Below are 19,082 nucleotides of genomic sequence, written 5' to 3' on the forward strand. Positions count from 1 at the left end.
AGGCTGCCTTGGAGTGGATGTAGCCTCCCAGCTCCTCACCCTTCCTCACCATGTCAACAAACCCCTTTCTCTTTAAGTCATGTTGTTCTCCCGACAGTGGAGCTGCCCCTGAGGGCAGGACTCAGGCCTGCTGCTCTCAAGACCAGGCCATGCCTCAGGCTGGTGAAATCAGACTCTCTGGCTGGGGTCGGGTAGCAGAGTTTGTCCAAACACCTGAGCTGCTGCCATGGACGGTGAGTCTGAGAGCCAGCAGCAGTCCTGAGGAGCCTGTAAGGAAGGCAGCACCCTGGGCCTTGCTCTAGGTTTATCACAGTTCTGAGAGACTATCCGCAGGTCGCTTGTGTGCAGTGAAGTCTGGAGAAGCACCAACCCATGTTAAGGAGGTTCCTGGTGTCCTCAGAGGCACAGTGATGTCTAGTCTCCAGGCCCTCTGAAAAGGGGGCCCTAAAGCAGCCAACCTGTAAGAAGGTTGCCTGCCAAGAGGGGCTAGCTGGTGTGGGTGGGCTCCAACCAGGTTGCTGGGCAGCCACCACCATTGCTCAGCCTGCTTCATAAGGCACATGTTCTACGAAGGGAGTTGAATCAGGACCACCCCCCAGGGTGGTTCTCACAACTGCTAAAGCTGAACCAGAAGGCAGGGGCTCCGACAAAGTCCCGTCTGTACCACAGAGTCACTGGAGCAAGACCCTTCCCCAGTCCAGGCCTCAGTTTCCACATGAGTTCAGTAAGTAGGTCAGCCCTGAAGTTGGCTATGCTGATGGAGATCTCTCCTTTCTTAAATTAAGCTAACACTTCCATCCGTGTCCTCTGGGGCCAGCCCACAGACCTGGCTGAGAGGTGGCTTTGTAGGGAGGGACCTAGGAGGAGAGGAGGGGAGATATCTTTGGGGGCCAAGGAAGGAAGACTGAAGAAGCCTCCTAAGGGAGCAAATGCAGGGCTAGGTGGGAGAGCTCCACAAGTGTGCTGGGGAGACCCAGAGTATGTCTACCTCAATGCAAGGCACACAACAGCCAATATTTCATCCACCTATTCATTCCCCAGATATTGACTGAGTACCAGGCATTGTTCTAGACACCAAGGATACAGCGGCGAACAAAACAGAAAAAAGTTCCTGCCCTCATAGAGTTTATATTTTAATAGCACAGACAACAAACAAGACAAATTAAAAAGAAAATAAAGCATACAGTATGTGTTAAGAACAAAACACAAAGTGGTAAAATTTAGGTAGAGTGACTAGGGATTGTTTCACTAAAAAGGTGACTTTTGAATACAGAGCTGAAGGAAGTAAGTTAATTATGTGAATATCTATGAGAAGAGCACTCTCAACGGAGGGAACAGCAAGTGCAAAGGCCCTGAGGCAGGAGTGTGGGCAGTGCATTGGAGGAGCATCGAGGAGGTATGCATAGTTGGAGAGAAGTGAGGGGTGGGAGGCAGAAGATGAAGTCAAGGAGAGAAGTAGAAAGAGGGAGGTCACATAAGTACTTTTGCCTCTACTCTGAGTGAGCAGAAGAGGGACATGGCTTGACTCAGATTTTAACAGCCTCACTCTGGCTCTATGCTGAGAATGTGGGGTAAGCATGGGAGTGGAGAGACCAGTAAGGAAGCTACTGCAAATCTTTATTGAAAGACTGACCTATCCACAGAGTGGGCACCTCTGGCCTTTGGAGCCTAATGCCTTCAAGGCTGGGAAAGGCCAGGCTGTGTGGCCATGTAAGCAGATGGTCTGCTGGCCAAAGCCAAGGACCCTCATGGAGTGAGGCCAGATGTGGGCTGTTGTGTGGAAGGAAAAGTACCTTGGATTCTAGCCCTGGCTCTGCATGACCTTGGGACATCCCCTTCCTCTCACTGAGCCTATAACAAAAGCAAAAACCAAGAATACCTACTAGGTTGTCGTGAGAATTCCTTGAACAACAGGGATGTACCAACTGTTGGTAAACTGAGAAGGGTACGTGTAGCAACAGAGGGCGACGCACCCCAACTCTCCACTAGGGGGAGCCTGGGCAATTCTTCCTTGAGCGGAAATGCATTTTGCAGGCACCCAGGCAATTGCAGAAGTGCCCAGCATGGCCCTCTGGGATGGGCATGAATGTGTCCCTGAGCTGTCCTCACAGTGCCCACCAGGATCTTGTGGTCGGCAGGGCTTATTCTCTCCAAGAGTGGTTGAGAGGTTGGTACTCAGAGAGCTAAAGTTCCATCAGGCTCATGTCCCGGGTCCCAAGTGAACAAACCAAAGAGTGGGTGGAAAGGAAAAGCCACATGGAAATGAAGAGTTACCCCTGGCTCAAGGCATTCGGTCTGAGGCAGGCAGGCTGGATGGCTTTTCGTTCATCCCTGCGCGCGCGCGTGTGTGTTTCTTTATTCTCTTAGTCCAAGTGTTCTTTAGTGTGGCTTCTCAAGCCTCCCCTGAGAATCTGCTCTGTGCCAGGCTCTGTGCTGGGTGATGGATGGCGGGTGGCGGGTGGTGGGTGGTGCTGTGATGCAGCAGAGACTCAGGCTCAGGACACCCCTTCTTCTCCCCAGGCAGCCAGGGCCAGCTGTTGGTACTGAGTTTTTTTGGGTTTCCCTCACCTCTCCATTTATCTGAAAGTTAGCAGACCCAGTAAAGGGGGCAGGGCAGCCATCTACGGATGAGTAGGTGGTTCACTGCACAAGAACCACCTGATTGGGCATGTGGGGACTGAGGCCCAGCCGGCTCTCCCCTCACCAAACCCCACATCCTGGTATGGGGCTGCCTCCCCTCCACAGGAGGCAGGAGCACAGTCCTGAGAACAGCCTGGGGACAGCCTGGGGGGCACTCTGAGTTAAGCCCTTTGGCTTTACCTCTTTCTCCTGCAGTAGCTCCTTTACTTTGCTGTCACACATCAGGAGGGGACCGAAGGATGGATGCAGTGGATCCCCAAAGGTAGTCTTACCTGAGTCCACCTGAGTTCTCTTCTTTCAACTCCCACTTATCTAGTACTAAGGAAACAGGCACAGGCTGCCTGCAAGTGGCGCCTTCATGCCTGCCACGGTCACGGCAGAAGCGTGATCTGGCTCTCAGGGTCCTGTCTTTCCTCTTGTTAAAAGGGCCCTGGAGCAAGCATGCCTGGACTCTGTCGTGGTCCTGCTGCTTGGACAAGTTGCTCTGTGTGAGCTGAGGCTTCGGCCTCCTCCTCTGTGGAGTGGACTAACATCAACACTTGCTTGGTGGGGTTTCTGTGAAGAGGAAGCAGCTTGGGAAATGCACAGCAGTAGCCCAGGGCCTAGTACATAGAAATCCTCACTAGATGCCTGCTATTGCTACTGAGCAGACCTCTTCCTCCCTCTTATCCTGGACAACTCCAGGAGGAAGACCATAAAGATGCCTCCACCATAAAAATTTGGTGACTGAGGTCCAGAGCAGGGAAGGTGATTTCCCCCAAAGGCTAGTAAACCTGGAGGCAGGACTGAGACCCAAAGGTGCTGAGCCCTGGCCCAAGGTGTCCTGCCTACAGCACACACCTTCTCAGCCTCCCCCACTACCTCTGCCGTTCTCCATTACAACTGGAGGGATTTCATGCATAGATTTGGACAGTGATGTCCCAGGTGTGGGGGAAGGGGAGCAGGGATATGTTAAGGTCAGCCCTGGAATACAAAGAAGGGAGAGCAAGGCAGGACTTGAACTTGCTCTTTATAGATGTGCAGGTGGGAGGTGCCCCAGAGTTCCCATGGGGGACACTCTCAGAACTCTTCAGCCATAAGGGTCCCTGTGCCACAACTGGGCCCTGAGTCAGAGGCCACCCCTCCAGCCTCACTCTGCCCTTTGCCCCAGTCCAGTCAAGATTGGTGGACCTGAGCCCCTGCCAGCCTCCCCCACCAGCCCACCCGCCTGCCTGCCTCCTCAGTCTGGCCAGCATGGTGGCAGGCCCTGCCTGCTCCCCAGGGAGGCTGCCGCCAGGCCTGATGGCACTGACGGAGGGAGGGAGACCGCGAAGCTGTCAGTCTGGAGGTGCCCCTCAGAGCCCCTCCTGGCTGGAGCTAGGAGGGTGGGCTGGCGCTGGAGCTGGGCTGTCAGGGCCTTCACAGAGACAAGGCCAGAGAGGCGCTGCCTGACAGCTCGCCCACCGAATTAGGACCATTTGCATGCTAATTTCCAGCGCTCTAACGGGCTGGCGGGCTGGCTGGGGCGTGTAGAGTGTACAGAGAGAGGCGCAGTGGCCTCCCCGCCCGTGGTGGAACAATGCTTGACTGATCTAGCTGCGTTAACGAGCAAATTATGGTAATTTTGTTATTACAAATGCATAGAAATTTCCAAAGCGGGCAGCCATTCAGGGCAGCTCCCTGCTCCTCCCCGCTCCTAAATACTGAGCCCCCTGTTTGTACACACGGGCTTGGCACCTGTGTCAGGGATGGAGATTTGCAGGGGCCAGGCTTCCCTTGGAGCCCTGCTGGGAGACTCAGGGTGAGCTGGCCATGATGGGCCAGAGCACCCCTTCCTGTCAGCGGTGGAGCCCTCAGCTCCTGCATCCTGCAAACCTCACCCTCTGTTGTCCCTCAGGAGTCCCTGTCTTGTCCCTGAGCCTAGCAATCCCACAAAACCACCACATTCAAGCTGGTTTCTTTCCATTCTGAGCAGGTAACATGGGTGATTCTCCTCATAGATACTCCTGGGTCTTCAGAAATTCAGTATTTCTGTGTCTGCTCTGAACTGGTCAGCACTCAGGAGAAGCCCAGGGATTGTCTGATGAATGGCTGAATTAATGAATGAATGAGTGAAGGAAGGAAAAAGAGAAGGAAAGAGAGATGGGAATAAGGGAGGGGGGAGAGCACTGGAGAGGGAGAGTGGGAAGGAAGGAACAAAGGAGGGAGGGGGGGTAGGGAGGAAGGAAGACCAGAACTTATCCCACAAATGAGGCCAATTAAGAGAGACCCCACCTAGTCAGCTCACTGGTGGTGTAATTAATCCAAGACCTAACCAGAGGAGTTTATTTGCCACCTGGCAACCCCTCCTGGAATTTGCAATTGTCCACTGTCAAAATCACAATTTGTCCCAGTTTTTCTAGTGATCTGCTTTTTGATTAAAAGTATGTTTTTGGAAGTGTGCTCTGGAATGCACCCAGATGGAAACCATTTCCCAGAATATGAGCTCCCTCCTCCCAGCAGCTAAGTGTGAGTAGCCCCAGGCACACGGCCATCTCAGAGGCCGGGCTGGAGGGTGGCAACCTGTTCAAAACCAGTCCGACTAGTGGGTGGGGCCACCAGGTGACACCTGGGCCTCTCCATGTGACCCATAGGCAGCCCTCCTATTTTATGACGGGGATTTCAGGTTCCGGCTGATGCTACTGAAAGGTCAAGAAGCTGCCTCCAATCCGCTCTGAAAGTCAGTGGGCGATAAACCATCAGCCATGGAGAAGCACAACTCAGGGGCAAGTCTGCTCCAGGTGCGAGGCAGCCTGAGCCAGCCAGGCTCACAGACAGGTGTGCGAAGCAGAGCCCTAAATGCCAGCTGAGACTTTATAACCTCACCCAGGTCACTGCCAGATTTTTCTGTTTGTCTTATTTTCTAATTAGGTTCACAACTTCCAGAGGGAAACTGAACCCAGGAAAAGAAAACAATCATTTCTTTCTGTCTAGCTGCCTGGCTCTGGGAAGAAAGCAGAGAGCAGAGGAACTGGGGCCTTAGCGTGGCCTGCAGGTCCCAGGCCAGACCTCCGACAGGCACTGGGGATAGATACTGCCTGCATCCCAGGATGCAGCTGGCCAGGTCCCAGGGCCTGGGGGAGGGATGTGGGCTCAGGAACAACACGACAAAATTGGCGTAGGTGAGGTATGAGTCCTGCTTTGAGGTGCTCTAGAAGCCAGGTCACCCAGGGGCCACCCCAGGGACACTGGGCCTGCATGAGGTCAGGAAAAAATGTTTCCTTTCCATCGCTTCAGTGAGGAACTAAAGTCTGGGTATGTGTGTGTGGGCGGGTGGTGTTGATATTTTTAACTAGCCCAGTGGGGACAAAGGGCAGGCTGCTCCCAACAGCAAGAGGGCAGCCTGATTCTTCCTCTGACATGCCATATGACCTTGAACAAGTCCTCTCCTTGACCTCATCTGCACACTCCCGGGCTGAGTTCTAAAGTACAGTGGTACCCAGCCCTGTCCATCTGCGACGGAAGGGGTGGCTGCAGAATGTACAAGGGCCATCTCCTGTTCCCTGCGAGGTGTGTGTTGGAACACAGCCTTCCACACACCACACAGACGCACCCAGTCTAGGCCTTCAGTGCTTCTCCTTTGGGCGGATTACCCGAAAGCCAAGGGCAGGGCTCTCAGCCTGGACCTCCGCTGAGTCAATGCCTTTGCTGCTGTCCCTGGTTACCTGCTCTACATCCTCCCCGCAAGGTCCTGGGTGCTCGTGGGTGGCCTACATCTGGTCTCCAGGTTCCAATTCCCTTGCAGCCATTTTCCCAGTGTCACTGGCTCCTTGCTGGGGGGTTCTCTTTCCAGGAATTTCCCATGCAAAGTGTTCTTAGAAACTCTGCACGTTCACAAAGCCCCAGTGGAAAGAAAGTTCCAGGGGCTGCGGGGACTTGCTTCAATCCAAGCCTCCTCTGTACAGACCCGGTGCCACCCGTGACCTCACAGCTGCTCGTGCTGCCCCCTTTGCTGCTGTCTCCCAGAGACAGCAATTTCTAGAGTTAGCACAGTGTTTCTGAGAGTCAAACTCCAAGTTGTTGAAGTTCCCTTGTCATCTTGACTCGACCACTTGCTAGCTGCGTGACCTTCAGCAAATCCCTTCTCCTAAGCCTCAGTTTTCATCTCTGTGAAATGGGGCTAATAACCATACCCTTCTAATGCTACAGTGGGCATCCTCTGAGATCCCCACATGAAAGAGGCTTGTACATGACATTGTAGAGATCCATCCAGATGGTGGTTCCCACTCCTCCCATTGTTGTGAATAAGACCTCAGAATGGCCAGAACTGTCACGCATCCTGCTCTGGTAGGACCGTGCCCAAGGCATTTGAGACCTAGGATTGCTCTTTAGACAAAAGGACCTTAAACACAGTGGTCATTTAAAAATTTCCTTTCCTCTTTCTTTTATCTCTCTCTTCTCCTTTCCACTCCTTCCCTCTTTTCTTTCTTTCTTTCTTTCTTCCACCCTGGATCTAAGTCTCCGAATTAGGGTCCTTTATCTGTGCCATTGCACATAGACTCCTTATAAAGAAAATTCATTTGTTCAGGGTCACTGCGTGGTTTTTCATTAAAAACAAATTACCCGCATTCAGGGAGGACATCTGGGCTTCGCGGGTCCCATTAATGACTATATTTTCAGCCTCCCTGGCCCGGTTGGGCTCCCCTTGCCTGTCACCCTGCGCTCCCGGTCCCCGGGAGGACAATGAGAGTGACAGTCAAGTGAAAGGGACAACATGAGGGATGAGGGCGAGAGGTGAGTCCCCCGAGAGGGGAAGAAGGGAAAAGTGGAAAAAATAAATAACTCAAACAGAGGGTAACAAGGGCCATTGTCTCAGCGTCTTCCAGGGAGGAGCCAAGGAAAATATTGAAAAAGCAAGGGGTGTGTGTGTGGAAGATGAGCTGAAGCCCAATTTATTACACGGTTGGACTCTAAGCCCTTGACTCCGCACTGGACAAGATAGGGAGGGGCATGTCCACATTCAGACAGATTCCACCTATATGCATTGAGTGCTTGCTTTTTGCAGGGACCGGGCAGGTGGAGGGTTCCGAGAGGAGGAACCAGGAGATCAGAGCCCTTGGTTGCTGCAGCTCTGGCAGAGACTGATGGTGGGCAGTGCCCTGGGGTGTGCTCAAGGGAGAGATGAGGCCCCTCTGGGGGGAGGCTGCCTGCAAGAGAGATCATTTAATCGGGGCCTAACAGGATGGGTCAGACATGCACAGGTGAAGATGGGGAATAGAGGGAATACTGTAGAATCTGAAGTGTGGTTCCCCTGGTGTCCCAGCTGGGGAGGGCTTCTCCTGGGCCATAAAAGATCTCGGGGTCAATAGGGCCATCCGCAGCCCTGGGGGAGCTCTAAGGAAGACCCTGTCCTGGCCCAGAGCCCATTCCCTCTCGCTTTCATGGGTACCAGGGTCTGGGTAAACTTGAGGCATGAGTTCCGGATGCAGGCCCCGCTGCACCCCTGCTTGGGCGTGTCCTCTGGTGAAGTGTGGAACCTCCATGAACTCAGCTAGCAGGCCTCTGAAACAGGTATAAACACCCAACCTCACAAGGTGCTTTCAGATTGCAACTGGGGATAAGAGGTGCAGCTCCCTGTACAGCTGTGTGACACTATAAAGCACCGGGCAGGTTGGGGGGAGGCTTGTTGGTGGAATTAGCTTAAGGGCAGATGATGATGGTGGTGATGAAGGTGGTGATGATGAGGTCTTGGGGATGGGGCTGCAGATTCCAGTGAGGAGAACACAGGTGACCCCAGCAGATTCAGTCTGGGTTTGGGGGGGACTCCAGTGTGTACAGAAGCAAAGCAGGTCTCAGAACTTTGTGTTCGCTGCCCCTGCCCTGCCAGAATCCTTCCTCTTCTCCCTCCTCACTCCAGTGACTCATCTTCTCCTCAATTCCTCCCCTGACCCAGGAGAGCACCATCAGTGACTTAGGATGCTTTAGCTATGCCCCTAACTTGCCCCATTCTTTGGTGTGAATGGCGTTTCTCAATTTTAGCAAAACTCTCTCCAAAAGCGGCTCCAGACATGCCCTTCCCTGCCCCAGCTCTCCTATAGAGAAATTCTGGAGCCTTCTATGTCTGACACCCCAGTCTAGGCTGGACCCCCCTCCAGTATTCACAGAGTTCTTGAGCTTACCTGTTACCCTATCTGCACCCCCACCCCCAGGCCCTTATTGACTTGCCATCTGCACTACAGACTGAGAACTTTTCATAGACCAGGGCCATGGCTTTTGCCTTTGCATCCGAAGGCTTATGCCTGGCACATGTAGATGGTTCACAAATGTTGAAAGCAAGGAAGGATTGGAGGGAGAAAGGAGGAAAGAAAAGAAGAAATGATGGCTGGATGGTTACTGCAACCTGATCAACTCAAATGACCTCCTCTGGGAAGTCTTCCTTGATTTCCACTGTTCCACCCACTGCCCCAGCAGACTCAGCAGCCCCCTCCTGTGCATTTCCTCAGCACATACCTAGATTTTAGCTCTACACATAGCATGCAAAGATCATTTTGTATGTTTACTAGACTATGAGCTCCCTGAGGGCAGGGGCTATGTCTGCAACACCACACCTAGCTCAGAACTAGCACCCAGCGTCTCTCTTGGGAAATGTTTGAAGAATGAATGAATGAACAAATAAAGGGCCACCTGCCATTTCATCCTGGCTGTGCCTGGCATTCCCTGGGGTAACGTCCTGTGGCAGAGCAGCTACAGGCCACTAGAGGGCAGCAAAGAGCCAGAAATGATCAACAGGTGGGAGAACTCCACACTATGAAAGGAATGCAAGGAGCTTTGGAAGTGCCCGGCCCTGAACCACCTGAGAAGCCTTAGTGAGGGGAAGTAAGAACTAAGAACAAAGACCATTAATCCCCTGAGCAAACACTCCCCAACCCAATGCTTGGGCCAGGAAGGCAGATGGGGAGCAGAGCCCTCGTCCTATCTCCCACCTGATGCTCCTGTCCGTCCTAACTCAATGGCCCATTCCCCTATCTTCAGTTCTAATTATGGGGAAGGGGCTCTATACAAGACTGAAAAAGGTGTCCCCCTGACTCCCATTCTCTGGTCCCAGCCATGCCTATGGAACTGTGCAGAGAATATTTTACCCCCAGTCCACTGGCGAAAGCAGGCCCAGAGAGTAGAAATGGCATGTCAGATCACACAATGAGTTCCTGGCTGAGCTCGGCCACAATCGAGGGCTTTCACCTCTGTCTGGTACTGAGTCCTCCAGCCCCAAGTGTGCATGCTCAGAGCTCGGAGGTGTTTAAGGTGGACAAAAGAAACTCACATCTCCTCCCTTCCAGAACCGGTACCCTTCCTACCTCACATGGCTGGGGCCTCAGTAACTGCACAATCATCATTTCCAATGATCCTCAAACACAGAAAGCAAAGCAGGATCAGAGAGGTCTTGAACCTGTGCATAGTCACACAGCTCAGCAGTAAGAAAACCACATTCCTTCCACAGTACCCCTCACTTCCCTCTCTCTGGCCCAGACCAGGCCCCTGTGCTATTGACCTGCTTGACCACTTGTCTGTAGAGGGTCTCGCCTGGATGTTTGCTTGGCCTCCAAAAGCTGACAAGTCCAAAACCTAACTGTGCTGGTCATCAGCCTCCTCAATCAGCTCCCTTTCCAGCTAACCTCATTTACCTCAACTGGGCTGGCAGGCCATAGGCCCACCCATGTGAACCCATTCCCACCACTGGGCTAGACCCCTGCCTCACTCCCAATGCCCCTGCCCTCCTCTTCAGATGGCCAAGGAAATACATGGCACAGCCTAACTTACAGTCCCTCTTCACCAAGACATCTTGCCCAGTTGGATCAACCCCAGGTACCTCTCCATTTTCTCCAGACCTGTAGCATTCAGTGTCTGCCCCGACTCCTGCCTGAAAACACTCTGATTGTGACTGATTCTTCTCTTATTGGTGCTCCCATTGATCTATACAGTACCAGCTCTGCTGGAGAGCTCTTGATTTAATGCCAACTCAGCCAGGCCATCTTTAGGCATGCCAGCTAGGCTTCCTGCTCACCACCACACCCAGCTCAGGCCCCTGTATAAACAATCAGCAGCAGTAGCAGAAGCATTATAATGAATACTTCTATGGCACTTAATACATGCCAGGCAAAGTTCTAACGTTTTTAATATATATTACATCACTTCATGCTCACTCTTATTATCATCACCCCCATTTTATAGATGAGGAAGAAACTAGGGCACAGAGAATGTGTACAACTTGCCCCAAGTCTCAGAGTCAGTGAGAGGCAGGTCAGTGGTTCAAAACCAGGCAGTCTGACTGCAGAGCCCATGCTCCTAGTCACCCAGCCTCCCCGTTTCACCACACAGCTGCCCAGCATCCTTGGCTGCACTGCCCCCGCACTGGGCAGAGCTCTCACTGCAGCCCAGCCCAAAGCCCCCTTCTTATTTCAACTAATATTTCCTCTAGGCCAGGCACTCAGCCAGGAATGGGAGCATGGCGGTGAACAGACAGACAGAGCCTTGTGTTTGTACAGCTCTTGCGTGCTGCACAGCCCTGAGGGGAAGGCAGACAAGGAAGGAGTAAAGGATGGGTTACATTCTTTCCATGTGCTTAGAATCACACATAAGAATGGGATGCTTTAAGAGAGCCGTGGTGGGGGGTCATGGCTTAGATGGTGTGATAGGCAGAATAACAGGCCCCCACCAAACATGTCTGTATCCTAACCCTGGAACCTGTGAGCTGGGTACCTTATATGGCAAAGGGGAATTAAGGTTGCTAATTAGCTGACCTGAGGATAAGGAGATTATCCTGGATTATCTAAGTGGGTCCATTAACAGCCCAAGGAGTCACCTAAGTGGAAGAAATAGGCAGGAGAGAGAACCAACAAGATGGCATCATGATAATGATTCAGCCCAACATTGCCAGCTGTGAAGATGACCAGGAAGGAATGGGGCCTTGGAGCAAGGAATATGAGCAGTAGCTGCACACTGGAGAAGGCAAGAAGACACTTTTCCCCTGGAACCTCCAGAAGGAACATGGCCCTGCCCACATCTGGACGTGAACTGTGTGAAACTCATGCTGGACTCTGATCTACAGAACTGTAAGACGGTAAATTTCTCTAGTTTTAAGTCACTTGTTTGTGGTAAAGCATTTCAGCAGCAATAGGAAACGCATTCATTTTGGGTCAAAGGGAAGACCCCTCAGAGAAGGAGAAACCCACAGGGATGAGAGGGGCAGGGCAGGCGGGGCCCATCGGGTGGGAACAGCAGGGAGGGGCTGAGCCTTAGAAGGAAATCACACATGGCTCTCATTCCTCCTGCCAGAGCTCAGCAGGCCGTGTGTCTGCTGGTCTCCTGCTGCTGTTGCAGACCTCCTCATCCTCCTACGTTGTCAAGAAGATAAAAGCCATCAGTTAAATGAGCAATTTCATTGGAAGGTACCTAGAAATGATGTATACCAATCTATGGCAAATAGGGTGCCCAGGACTGAAGGAATCCCCCATACTCCTTCTATGGCCTCCTACCAAACAGCATCTTGTGTGTTGCAGTCCTGGGGGCCAAACATGACATGGTCAAGATTTCCTGGCACTCTGGCCTAAAGCCACCAAAGAGGAGTTAAGTAAGAGTCCTGGGGAGCCTGAGGGTACATGGGCACCAGCATTTCTTGACTACTTCATCTCAAAGATGGCTTCCCTTCTTCTTGGACTACCTTCTTCTTGGACCCACTAAAGCCAAATGACAGTGAATGTCTCTTGCTTTTCCCCCAGCTCAGAATTGTTAAGAGTTTCAAATGCCATGTCGATATATATTAGATTATACAAGTATCTTCAGACAAGAACCAGCTAGTTATACTGGTTGAGACACTATAGAATCTTTGGTGCAAAAGTCCTGGCATTGGCTGGGACTTGATAAAAACAAAACCTGAAAACTGTCTCCATTCTGAGCTGATAGGATTTGCTTTACTCAACATAACTGATCAGCAAAGGGCTGTATGTGGTCCGCAGAGCTGCAGAAAATGCATCTACAATCACTGGAGAAGATCAAGGAGCCTGGTTTGCAAATGCGGGGATGCCCTTGAGCCAGAAAGGGCAGACAACACCCTAATGACAGAATCAGGATTCCAATAAACAAGAATCCAAGCCAACAGGCTGGCATTTAGTACAGGGAAACGTAAGGTCTATTTTTTCTGACCCAAACGTTTGGTGGCTTGTGTGTACCCTGGAGACTATCTCCCTCCACTGTCCCAAAAGCAAATCTTCCAGATGGAAGCCTTCCCTTGTAAATGGAAGAAGTGGCAGCCAAATATCCCCAAACCTAGCCTGGGAAAAGCAACTCAGAAGATTTCCAGTTTCTCCCTGGATTCCTTGCGGGCTGGGAAAGAGGGCCATTCTATACAGTGAAGCAACCCATCACCCCAGAACAGCCTCAGAGAGACAAGAGCATGATAAACGGATCTCCCTCCCAACACTTTGCTCTCAGCTGGTTTCTCCAAACTGTTCCAACCTGCCCCTAGCGGTCTGTGAACCGACATCACCTTTAGCACCATCACAGATCCAGACGCCCAAGAGGTTATAAATCAGAAATTCAAACATATACTAAGTTGAAATCCTCCAACAGGTTGTGTCAGATCCATGTCCTAATCCCTGAGACCTGTGAATGTGACTCCTAAGGCCAACCAAGGCTGGGGGCGGCAGGTTCTTCATAGGTGTGATTGAGTTAAGGACCTGGAAATGGGAGGATCATCCTGGGTTATCTGGGTGGACCCTACGTTCAGTCACATGCATCCTTATAAGAGAGGCAGAGGGAGATCTGACCCCGACAGAGGGGAGGTGCAGTGGAGGCGGAGCAGAGGGAGCTCTGAAGATGGCAGTGACGCAGCCAGAGCCCAGGAACGCACGGAGCCATGAGAAGAAAGATGGGGGAAGGAATGGATCTACCCCAAGGCCTCCAGACCCTGCCAACACCTTGATTCTGGCCCAGTGATGCTGATTTCAGACTTCTGTGCTCCAGGACTCTGAGGGAATACATTTCTATTGTTTTAAGGCACTAAGTCTGTGGTAATTATTCATAGCAGCCACAGGACTCTAATACATGGGTTAATATTAATTTTCCCTGACTCCTTCCCTTAGCAAACACCCATTGAAGGACATACTATGTGCTAGGGTCCATAAAGAGTGTAGAAGACAAGTAAAGCAGAGGGCCTGGCCTCAACGAGGTCACCTCCCAGTGGCATAGCTAACTAGGCTACAAATATACCAGGCCACGTGGCATAACAAAGCCAAGTTTTAGTAAAGCTTTATCCCCAGAGGAGGGCCACACCAGAAGGCTTCATGAAGCAAGTGGTAAGTATGTTCAGCCCTGAAGGGTAACACTGGATCCTAACAGTCTGGGACAGGAAGTGGTCTAAGCTGAGAGCACAGAATCAAGAGGGACACTGACCAAGAAGAGTGAGTTGTTCTGGGAACCAGTGAGTGGTCAGGGTTGGGGACAGGCTGGGATAGGAGGCCAGAAAGGCAAGCTGAGGCCAGACCACGGTGATGCCTGAATGGCAGGCCAAGGACCTGCTCTGGCCATCTTTGCTATGGGCCAACCTGGGGGGCAGTTGCAGCAAAGACCATGCATATGAGCCAGCACTGTCCCATGAAGCCATCCAAGAAACAGATTTGGAAATCATGTTGGAAACAGTCCCAAAGATGTGATACTGATTTGGACATTGAGGAACAAGAACTAAAGACTGTGTCCACCAAGTGTGGATTCCCACCCAGCCCTGACACAGCGTGGCATTGAATGAGTGCTGGGTATATGAGAAGAGGAAAGAAGTTGAGGAGAAAGGGATGAGAAGAGACATGCAGAGAAGGACACTGTGTGCCCTCCCTCTGTTTTGGGGACAGTCTCAGGGGAACCATAGCGCTGTGGTAGCCCTTGCTCAGCTGCTGCCAGCAGCTTTGGTCAGGCTTGGCCTATGATCCCTGCTGCTGCCACAAATGGGCAAGGAGCTGCCATCAGCTCCCAACGGGGGCTCTCCCAGGCCCAGGGCTTCTCTGAACTCGGCCTCTTTGGGGTTTGCCATGGGGCAGCAGCAGGGCCAGCTAGACGGCCTCAGCTTCACCTGCCGACATACTGCCACCTGCTCTGCTGGCCTCACTGAGAAGCTTGCGTCCATAAACTCAAAGCACCCACAGCGGCACAGAGCAGAGGAAGGAGTGCTGGACTGGAGGGCAAAGACCCAGACTCAAGCTGCGTGGCCTTGGGAAATGCCCTAACTGCTCTGAGTCTCAGCTTCTCCTTTTGGAAAATGGGGACTATACTCCAGACCAGCCCACCTCACAGGGTTGTACCGTCACCGAGCTCCTAGGAAAGCGCTCTGCATTCTTTAAAATGCTACATAAATTCAAAGAGCCAAGAACAGATATGACTTGGGATCCATCTCCTGAGGCTGCCCTAATTTGCTGATAGTTGGGAAATGAGGGGAGGTGAGGCGGGGGAAAGGGGGGTACTTGTCTCACCACCTGTTTGCCTTATGCCCGATATTCGCCTATGCTCTGCACGGGCCCATCCTTGCAGCAGAAAAGGCAAAGGCTTTGCAGGTGTGACCTTGGCAGGCCTCTTTGGCATTGGCAAAGCCCAGGGCAAGAGTACACATGGAGGCCACTTCCCATATGTCTCATATTTAAAAGCCATAAATCAAGCTAACAAACCATTAAATGAAACATGCTCTGTCCTCCTACCTTGTTAAACACATCTTTGTAATAATCTGGAAAGCCAGGAGCGAATTTAGAATTCTGGGCCTCCTTGGCATCTGCACCAGGACCTGGCTGCATGGGGGGAGCCCACCTGAGCTGTGACCCGCCCTGCTTCCCTCCCCACCCCCAGCTCCACGCATCGTCCTGCGAGGCTCACACACAGGGGTGGACCTCCAGCCCTCACCTCCAAGCTCTGTCCACACCCCCCACGAAGAGCCAGTCCTCGGCCCTGGGGTGCATATGCCTGTGACATAGGTCGGGGGAGAGGCTGCAAGAGGCTTGGGGCTATTTGGACAGCACCTCTAGGGTGGGCTAGAAGGAAGGGAGCAGGTACCAGGTGGACAGATCCCCATGTTCCTGAAGACGCTCTATGGCTCGGGTGGGGGGCGGCGGAGGAGGCCTGCGGGGCACAGTGGGTCCCTCTTGCCTAGGTCTAAGGGTGGTCCATGCTGGGTCAGGGTTCCTACTTTCTGGGTGTCTTAGGCACGTCCCCACCCCTTTCTGGGCTTAATTTCCTCACCAAGAAGGCGGGGTGAATGATCTCCCCGCCTACTCCTCAGAGCTGTTGTGAGGCTCCTAAGAGAAACCCGTTGGGTAGCAGGGAGGGAATAACCAGTCTGGCTTTTTCATGCATCCAGGGAGAGTCAACAGTGTCTGCAGGGAGAGGAGCGGCCGTACAGCCCCCAGCACTGACTCGTGGTGCGGCCCCTGTAAATGACTCAAAACGAGGGACATGAACACTTCAGAGAAGTGTGACAACACTTTGACCTGATTTTCCACTGATCGTTTTTAAAAACATTTTTCAAAACAATGATACTTAGGATATCCCTACTGTGCTCAGGCCCTTCGTAGGCAGCCAGGATCACGTGATGTGTTGTCGGCGGAAGGACACGGGGTAGCCTCCTTTCCTAATGCCTTGAAAGAAACTGACACATGGCTGGCCCGAGGGGATCAGGTGCCAATGGCCAAAGGGTGTTCAGTTTAGAATCAAGTGACAAACCCACCAGACAGCATGCTGTCTGTGCTGAGTACATGGTCCTCAATTCCAAGGAGTAAGGCCATGGAGGGCACCTCAGGGATGCTTCCTTGTGTTCATGTCACATAAACTGAGTGGGAAAGGGGGAGTGGGAGGAGAGAGGATGGGGGAGGGCCCCCACTCCCCACTGGCTGGGTGACCTTCGACCAGGTCCTGCACCTCTCTGTGTTCAGACTTCCCATGTGGCCAAGGAGGGGCTGTCTGAGTGACAGCCGATAGCCCCCCTCTCTCTGATGTGTTCTCAGGGGCTGCCACTGGCAGGTCCCAGCCCCACTGCAGGCCCAGCTGTAGAGGAGGCTAGGAGTGCAGACCTCTGCCTGATTTATTCAGGTCCACTTCTCAGAGCATAGAGGTCACCAGGGCTGTGTGGAGGGGATGCCCCCTGAAACCCCACCCGCTGTGCTGCAGAGACGCCAACAATGCAAACTCACCAGGCACCATCCCTGTCAGCGTGGGCGCTGAGTAGCTGCCCTGTCCGGCGGGGGGGACGTGCGGAGGGTACCCAGGAAGGGTTGTGCTCGCCAAGTCTCGGCCTGAGGAATCAAAGCAACAAATCACAGGGTGAGCGTCTCTGCAGCCAGCAGCTCACGTCCACAGCTCCCTGGATATCTGCACATTTGTCATGTCTGGATGCTGAACACTAGTACGCCCTCAGCTCTTGACATACTTCGTATGGACACACACACACACACACACACACACACACACACACACACACACACACACAACACCCCTCCAGCCACCCTGGCTCCACTCAGCAGGAACCAAGAGTGGCTCTGCTGTGTCCCTGGGACCTGGAGCTCCAGCCGGCTCCCCATGCCCTCTACTCCCCTAGCAGGACTAGGACCTATGCAGCGCTACGCCTTTGCTTCTGCCGTGCCCTCTGCACGAAGCCCTGTCCTCCAGCTGCACGCAGCCCGGCACCACCCACCTTTCAAAACCTCTCAGGCGCCTCCCTCCGCCTCAAACCCTACAGCACTGGTCCTCACTGAATTCTTCCTTCTCTTTCCTAGTGACAGTCTTTCTGATACCAGACACTGTGCCGGGCACTGGAAGCTGGAGGTTAAGGCCTCAGCCCTTGAGGCAGAAATTCTGGTGAGTGCGTGTTCACCGCTTTGCAGACTGCGAGCTCTTGAAGAGCAGGGGTGACCCCTCTTTCATAACCCACACAGCCTGCCTCCACCCCAGGGTTGGCGCCTAGCAGGGTCTTGGTGAATAAATGTGTGGATGAAAGGCTCACCCGAGTGTTAAAAGGAGCAGGGCTCTGAGGGAGATGCCTCTGAGGCACGTCTGACTCTTGGGGCAGGAGTGGGGCTACAGTCCTTTCACACGTTGCCAGGTATGTGTACGTAACAGTGCTCATGGGTAAGACCAACAACCCAGACCTTGGGAGACCGCACTGTCCCCTGATTACCTGCAGGGCCCTGAAGATGAGACCCCACCCCACCGGGTGGAATTGATAGTTGCTCCTAAAGAAAGGGATGCAGCTGGGAAGTGGGTGGGAAATGAGGTGGCCTTGGGACAAGGTGGGGAGGGCAGGATCTTGACCTTTTCTGGATGTGGACACTGAGGATGAAGGAAGTCAGGAGAGGCCCAGGGGTATGGGGGAGCAGCCCCTGACCACACAGAGCCACGCTGAGCCCCAGGAGCCTCCCTCAAAGCCCAGTGGGGCGGTGCTGGTAGTACACAGGCCGACGACTCTAAGCTCAGCCCCACTGGTAGGTGGCTCAGCAAGAAGGACCACCTCTGACCAACACCCCCAAAACTGCAAGCCAGCACGTGGTAGGAGACATGGATGTTTCCCAGACAGAAGACCAGTCATTCAGACTGTTCCGCCAGCACCCAGAGGGTGCCTCATTTCACAGGGTTCTGCTTGCTTTCCAGAACCTTTTTGAACACCAGGAAGTTGCCAGACAGCAGGCTCCCTCCTTCCCTCTGCTCACTACCTTCCTGGCTTTGGACTGGGCACCCTGGCTTGTGACAAGCATGGCTGGTGTCTCTTCACATGAGGCACTGGGACCGGGGAGCAAATGCCCCCAGGGGTCCTTGATTTCCCCCATATGATCTGCATATGATTCCCCATCAGAGCTGAGATTAAACAGATAATTGGAATTGGCAGAAATGACCACAATTATAAGTGATTTAAGGGGGTCCCCCCAGCCCCCAGCAGTCTTATGCCTCCCTCTCTCCTTTCCTTCCAATTCAACATCCCCACCCACCCTCGACAGCAGCTGCTCTCTCCACAGAATTTAAGCTTCAGGACAGAGTCTTTGTACCCCAAGTCAGATGGCATAGGCCTACAAATACTCGTTGAGTAAATGAAAGAAGTGGCCCTGCTACAGAAGCAGCAGTTTTCTGGAGTGCATCGTAGTCCTCTCCATTCATGGTCAAGACCCAGTGCAGCATCAGACTGGTCAGTGCATGGTTGCAGTGCCGGGTCCGGACTAAGCAGCGTGCAGAGGAGACAGCCACGGATGGGCTGTTCCAGTGGGCTGGCGCCCCGACCCAACTGAGCAGCTGCTCCCCCTCGGGCCCTGCCCACAGACTCACACCCTAATGATGACAATGGCAAACCCAAAGCACTAACCTCACAATCACAAAACACCAGGCTCTGTTCTTAGTATTTTAAATTATTAACTCGTCTAACCCTCAACAACTCTATGAGGTAAGGTACTGATACTACCCCCATTTTATAG

At 52.9% G+C, this 19,082-nt stretch overlaps 1 protein-coding gene across 3 annotated transcripts in view; it reads right to left on the reverse strand.

Annotated features, from left to right (window-relative positions):
- The window catches only part of PAX5 (paired box 5), a 159,749-nt gene that overhangs the window by 15,738 nt on the left and 124,929 nt on the right, over window positions 1-19,082 (reverse strand). For all 3 annotated transcript variants that reach the window (XM_090274426.1, XM_090274427.1, XM_090274428.1), the window contains exon 8: window positions 16,818-16,919. In XM_090274426.1, the coding sequence (XP_090130552.1) occupies window positions 16,818-16,919 (102 nt within the window). The remainder of the gene's footprint in view (window positions 1-16,817; window positions 16,920-19,082) is intronic.

Source organism: Furipterus horrens, unplaced genomic scaffold, assembly GCF_987537825.1.
Source record: "Furipterus horrens unplaced genomic scaffold, mFurHor1.1.pri manual_scaffold_4, whole genome shotgun sequence".
Lineage (NCBI taxonomy): Eukaryota > Metazoa > Chordata > Mammalia > Chiroptera > Furipteridae > Furipterus > Furipterus horrens.